The sequence below is a fragment of the Panicum hallii genome, chromosome 7, assembly GCF_002211085.1.
Source record: "Panicum hallii strain FIL2 chromosome 7, PHallii_v3.1, whole genome shotgun sequence".
Lineage (NCBI taxonomy): Eukaryota > Viridiplantae > Streptophyta > Magnoliopsida > Poales > Poaceae > Panicum > Panicum hallii.
The window spans coordinates 41347703-41354115 of record NC_038048.1 but is presented as its reverse complement, the minus strand read 5'-3'; the positions used below and the strand labels follow the sequence as shown (position 1 = coordinate 41354115).

At 45.4% G+C, this 6413-nt stretch overlaps 1 protein-coding gene across 2 annotated transcripts; it reads right to left on the bottom strand.

Moving 5' to 3' along the window:
- Window positions 1-16: 16 nt before the first annotated feature.
- LOC112899514 (U4/U6 small nuclear ribonucleoprotein Prp31 homolog) lies at window positions 17-5046 on the bottom strand. Of its 2 annotated transcripts, none has more exons than XM_025968010.1 (9): window positions 4808-5046; window positions 3702-3788; window positions 3524-3586; window positions 3275-3412; window positions 2031-2923; window positions 1867-1937; window positions 1651-1753; window positions 805-880; window positions 17-362 (listed from the first exon to the last, which is right to left on the bottom strand). In XM_025968010.1, the coding sequence occupies exons 2-9, from the start codon at window positions 3702-3704 to the stop codon at window positions 252-254; spliced, it is 1458 nt and encodes a 485-aa protein (XP_025823795.1). In that variant the 5' UTR covers window positions 3705-3788; window positions 4808-5046; the 3' UTR covers window positions 17-251. The 2 variants fall into 2 exon arrangements, with proteins under 2 accessions (XP_025823795.1, XP_025823796.1); XM_025968011.1 differs by lacking the exon at window positions 4808-5046 and adding an exon at window positions 4544-4692.
- Window positions 5047-6413: the final 1367 nt, after the last annotated feature.

The following is a 6413-nucleotide window of genomic DNA, read 5'->3' as shown; positions in this document are numbered from 1 at the left end:
ATGTACGACACGTATCTCCAACTCAACTTGCAACAGGTTGAACAGGTTAGTAGTTAGCAAACATCCCGAATTGAAAAGGTGCCTGAAGCAAAACAAAAACCGTGTATCATAAAATCTCTGGAATTTGCATCAGTTGAAAAACAAGACTGGGAAAATTCACAAGCTGGATTTTTGGATTTTTTCCAACAATGCAACCCAAGGATTTCAACAACTGCAGTGCAGATGAGATGAGATGGTTGCAACGGGGAAATCTATTGGGTCCTCCTGATCTTTGAAAATGTACCAGTCTCGGAAAAGTAGGTACTTTGAGTTCCACCTCCAAGCGGGTTCCCTTGGGCCTGTGGATTTGACAACTCTATTCCCTGCACAAGGGAAAAGTAACATCAGACGTAAAATAATGGCGGGGAGATTTCATGTACTTAATCTTCAAAATTAAACAGACTTAGCTCCCAAATCTGTAGGATGTTAAATGCATCCCTAGTGTGGCCAAGCAATAAACATCAGTACAAGGTGCTCCCACAATCATGGTACATAATATATCCTACTAAGCTACATAGCGCCTGATCTTGAAGAGAGAAGGGGACCATCAAACATGTGTACGGTTGTAGCATAGCGTAGACTAATTACATAACTAAACGATGAAGGGTTCAATAGAGGCTTCAACAAACTGAACATAAGAGCTATCCAGCATTCCAGCAGGTAACCAAGATGGAACACGAAACTGTTTCATTACCCTTTTCTTTGTCCCGAAACATATGCGAGTCAAACAGATCCACAACACAACTCAAGAAACAGGATTCTCACCTGAACTGGTGTAAATGCCAAACTAGATGTCAATCCTGAAGTTGCACCGCTGCTACCATAGCTCTTCTCCTTGAATCTGATATCAGAAGGCAATGTACAATCAAGTGAGGTTGCAGCACAGGATACTGTGGAAAAAACATTTCAAATACAAGCAGATATTGTGCAGTAAAGTAACACATGTATGAGAATACATGATAATACTCCCTCTGTCTTTTTTTACAAGGTATATTTCGTTTAGATTCGACAAGGCTTTGATCGATAAAAGCTCTTCATTCATGTGATACAAAATTATAATTAAAAAGTACATTTTTTACATGAATATAATGGCATCAATTTTGTGTCACAAAAATTATGTATTAATAGAACAATTGTTGGTCAAAGGCTTGTCCTAACAAAACGAAACACACCTTGTCAGTTCAAACAGAGGGATTAGTCCCTAATAGGCTACTGGAATTGTGCTTGTTACACCTAAATGAGGATGGGATGTTGCAATGCATTGAATTATCAAGAGAGCTTTGTGAATCAGAAAGAAAACTATAACAAGTAGAAATCTACAAAAGCTATACTTCTTACTGTGTGCCTTTACATAATTTTTTTATGAAAATACAGTAGCAAGGCACCTTCATATCTTACAAAGGAGGATACCAAAATCCAGTGTTTTTCTAAATTTTCTCCATATGGACTTAAAACAGAAGATCGGAAACAATATTGTTGCATTAGACACTACCTCATTTAGGTGTTGTAGAATAGTGTCGTGTTTATTGCTATAATATAATACTATAAAATTAAAAAAAATAACAAATGGGCGCAAAATATCATAATCGATAAAGAACAAAGGTAACATACTTCTTGGCCACTTTAGCAGCAAGTTTGCTTTGTCCAGCTGAGACACGCAGCTTGCCACTTCCTGCCTGTCCGAGCATGCCATAACCTTCCCCCAAGCCATCACCTGATACAACAGCAAAATGTGATTATGTCTAACAGGTAGCTGTCATCCAGTGTAAGGAATGCTGAAAATATATGATAAATGGAATAAACTACATTGCGTAAATGCTAACTGACCTAATGAGCTCTCCTCTGGAATCCCAAATTGCATCCGGTTTGCAAGCTTCATCATATCAGTTTGCGCATATCTGCACAATCAAGTTTCACATATGAGAAAGAAACACTTGATTAAATTTAAAAGTTTGCACGCTATTTCCACATGGAAGCTTATAACAGTTTACCTTTCTTTCATTTTACGAAGCCGACGACCCCCTCTCTTCTTTTTAGGTTCAGAGTCTGGAACGGGAAGCGGCTTTGGAAGCTTTGCAGGAGGCGGTTCTTGCCACTTCTCAATCTTCTTACGAATTTCCTCTAATAAGTTCCGTCCAGCTTTTCCAGTTGGATCACCTCTAATCGAATCAATTCTTGCTGCTAGAGTTGATTTTGCAGCAATAAGCCTGCAAGCCCTAGTCCTCAGAGCTGGAGGTGTGCTCTGAAATACTTCAGTTTGTTCAAGATAGCCAACTCGAAACTGCGATGTGGCAGTAGAAAATCCAGCAAGATTTTTCCTCTTTGCACCAAGTAACTGAACATTACAAGCAGGCATTTTTGCAAGTGCTCCCAGACCACCAGCAGTACCCATCAGTTTTGAGGCAACAGCACTGCCAACAATGGCAGAAAGGTTCGGTGCAATGTAACCCATTCTGCTCTCTACAAAATCAAGCACTTTCTTCTTTGCAGCATCGAGCGTAAGGGCTCTGTCACAAGCTTCAACTGTTTTTTCCAAATTTTCCTCAGAAAGAGGCTTCCCACTTGTTGTTGATGCTGTCACTGAGACAACCATTATAATTGCAGAAGGTAAAAGCCCTTCAAGATCTACAAGTGTTAAATCCATCTCATTTCCAATCTTTTTGACAACACGGGCATAATCGATCGGATGATGAACGAGGGACTCCAGTTCAGGAAACTTCAACCTATACTTGTCACGTATGAAATTATGGATTATGATTATCTCATTCTCAATATCTACTGACAAAGCATTGCAATCAACGATAAGCTGGTACTCTGGATCCTCCTCCAGGATGGAACCTTGATTGGAGAAGTCAGTGCCTTTCTGGAGTGCATCTTCAACTTTCTACAAATAAACAACGAAGATGTCTAGTGTCACACAGTGGGATAATAAGACCTCTGTCACATACATACTCAGACACTGTAGGATCATATTCTTTTTGTACAAATCATTGCACCATTAATGAAAGCTATTTATCAACACGCCAGACACACACGTGAATGCTTGGACAAGATACATGTTAAACAAGCTGTAAACAATGTTCTGGTGCAAAACATTGTGCAACCAAATATATTGTCCATTTTCTATCGAACCACATTAATGCATTATTTATGTTCACAATGAAAATAAATCACAAGCAAGATATATATAAAAGAGAAAGGCATGCTCGAGAAATCGGGGATAAATTTTACGCACTTGCATTATGTCATTATAGCGTTGTGTCTTCTGCAACTTTGAGACACTATCCAGATCATCGTAATTAAGGGACTCAAGGTCAGGCATATCATCATCACCATCATCCTCCATACCAGCTGCCTCAGCATTGTCTTCTTCCTGAAAATTTTTACAATAGGTCAGCAAAACCTCCAAAAAAATGCAATTGAAAATTCAGTTACACGAAATACAGATCAATTCGTCTTTCAAGACAAATAGAAATCAACTCACAGGATACCCTTCATTGTCTGACAGTTCATCAAGATCCGCTAGAAAAGAATCGGCAAGGCTCGCCTGTGAAGTGGCACCATATGGGATAAATAAAATGAAATAGCAATAAAATAGAAGTTTGTAATTAAAAAACCTGAATATTGCAGAAGATACTCAACAGGAGATGAAATGAACTCACCATGATCCTTAGTAATTTGTTTCAGCAGCAGCAAGAGCTCGCGTAGCCTTTCACCCTTCTTTATTGATTGAATCCGAGCAGCTCAGCCTAATTTGTAACAGCAGGTTAAGGAGTGTCAGGTATTGTAATGAGGTGCAATGCTACTAAAGTAGGAGTACTGTGGAATGAACATGGGCTAATATGAAGGCTAGAACAAATGAAAAATTGCAGGTGAATTCTAATATATAGCAACTTAGTCCAAACTTCAAACTAAAGCAAAAGGGCAAATTAAAAGTAAAACTGAGGATGTACAGAAGCAGAGTAAATGTGGGGCTGGTTTAAGCTGAACCGAGAAAATTGAGAAATTAAACAGCACAGAGACCTTGGGAATCCAAACCTATCATATCTACTGAGGCCGAACTTGCTCATTGAGAATGAGAAGAACCTAATGGAATCATGGACGGATTGATTAGATCATTAGGGTACCGCACGGCAAACAAATGGGCAACTTGATGGATTGGAGACATTTCAGAATTTGGTCACCACGCTTCATTGTTCTGTTCTCTCCAGAACAGAATGTGCTCCTCCCTCCTCTCTTTCCTATCTCTCGCTAGGGTCCATCGTATGCCCGTTTGGGTGACTCGGTACCCAGATCGAGCCCCAAATCGGTTCCACGAGCAAGGGCGGCCAGAACAGCGTGGATGGCTTCCATGATTCCCAGCGAGGTCCCTCCCGGTCCCGGGTAAGGCCGCAATCCCTCTCCTCTCTCCCTGATTCCATCGAAGCAGAGAGAGAGGCTTGGGGGTGGGGGGAGAGATGGAGCAGAGGCGCTGCGCGGAGATGGCGGCGGCGCGAGAACTTACGGGAACAGCGGCACAGGCGACCTTGGACGCCTCCGGCTGCTCCGACATCCTGGTCGTGGGGACGGCGCGGGAGAGCTTGATCGGCTCCAGGTGCTCCGACGATCCTTGGGCGCCAGCGAGCTTGCGGGCGGCGCGTTCCCGAGCGACGGCGGCAAGCGAGCGAGGAAGAGGCTGGGCGGATTGGGTTCGATGCGAACGGGTGTGACGGCGCCCCGGGACGAACCCACTAGAATAACACAGCCAAGCGAGCTAGGGTTTACTTACCAACAACGGAGGAAGCCAGTGACGGATTTTCCCTCCACCCCAGGCGTGACGCCTCTCCACGAGAGTAGGGGCTCGCCAGAAGGACGACTCCCCTCGCCGGCGGCAAGGGAGGGTCGGCGTCGGCGTCGGGAACGATGGGCGCACAGAAAATTGCGACGAGTGGAAAGAACCACAGAGACCCCGAAACTTGGATTTAGGCGGAAATCAGAGCAAGCCCGTCCCGCATGCTGGGCTGGACCGGCCTTCCAGCCAGGCCTTGAAAACCCCAGACCGAACTCAATAAGGCTGGGCTAAATTGTTGTAGGGGTGGGGGGGTATTTTATCTATCTTTGGGTTAATTTTTTAATAACGGAACAAAATTATCCCACTGCATATTTTTGTTAAAAAGTTAATCGTATTCCGTTCTAAAATGTAAGCTATGAAGCAAAGATGTGGATAAAAGGAGGGATGATAGATAGATGGACGAAGAATAAGAAAGATATAGGATTTCAATATTTTGATTTATTCTAAATCAAACCGTTGTAAGTTTAACCGAATTTGTAGAAAAGAGTAATAGTATTTTAAATAATAGATAAAAATAATTTAATTTATTACGAAATATATTCTCATAATTTACTTATTTGATGTGTTAAATGTTAATATTCCTTTCTATAAATTTGACCGACCGTTTTAATTTAGGATAAAGCAAATGGAGTATTTATGTTAAGTTAGACAAACGAAATCCCTGACGAGCCGCCTGTGTCGTGCCATCCTGCGTTGCTCGTGCAACAGTGTCCATCCACCGATGGGACGAGAAGGCTCAATCCAGTTAGCCGCAGGTCATCCCCGGTGCGCGTGCGCCTCCCGTCACCCGCGAGCTGCCCGTTCGTCGGCCCGCACCCCGCAAGTCGGGCGTCCGTCGCGATCACGGCGCCGAACAATCCCTCACCCAGCACAACGAAAACGAAGAAAGCGCCAGCGCCATCATGCCTTGCCGAGCCACCACCCACATCCTCCCGTCGAAACAAGCCGAGACGAGACCACGACGTCGCCGGCCGCGCCCGCCACGAGCCCGGGGGGATCAGCCGGCCGGGCCGGCTCTCCTCCTTCAAACCCCCGCCAAGAGAAACGGATACCGAAATAATTTCCAGGCGCGCGGATAGAACCGCGCCCCGCCCGGCCCCGCCACGACGCGCGCTCTCGTCCAGGAGTTGCCGGGTGCCGGGTGCCGGGCGTGTCCCCGGGTCGCCCTCCACGCCGCGCGCGTGAACGAGACGGAACGCGCGCCTAGAAAAAACTTGTGGCCGCGGACGGACGCGGAGGCGGAGGGGCGGGCGGGCAGCTGCGCGCGCTGCCGTGGCAGTTCGGCCGCGAGGAGGCGACGGGATCACGACTCCGATCCAGAGTGGCCGGTTGGTTGCGCACTTGCACGTAAACACAGGGCGTCGCGTCGTGATTGCTGCGCCCGTGTCGCCTCGCCGGCAGCCTCTCCGTCTGACGGGTCGATCGACGATGGCAACGCGAAGCTGGCCGGGCCCTAGAATATTCAGGTCGGTGGCCTAGGAACTCGCGCGCGCCGTGATAACAGGCCGTCACGTTCTCCGGATAACCTTATCAGACTCCTCTC

What these genes read in the sequence shown, in the direction of transcription:
- LOC112899514 (XM_025968010.1), bottom strand. An exon ending in CTTCGTAAAATGAAAGAAAG is followed by an intron (nt 1,938 to 2,030) that starts GTAAACTGTTAT and finishes TTGATTGTGCAG; the next exon opens with ATATGCGCAAACTGATATGA. An exon ending in GCTGCTAAAGTGGCCAAGAA is followed by an intron (nt 881 to 1,650) that starts GTATGTTACCTT and finishes TTCTGATATCAG; the next exon opens with ATTCAAGGAGAAGAGCTATG.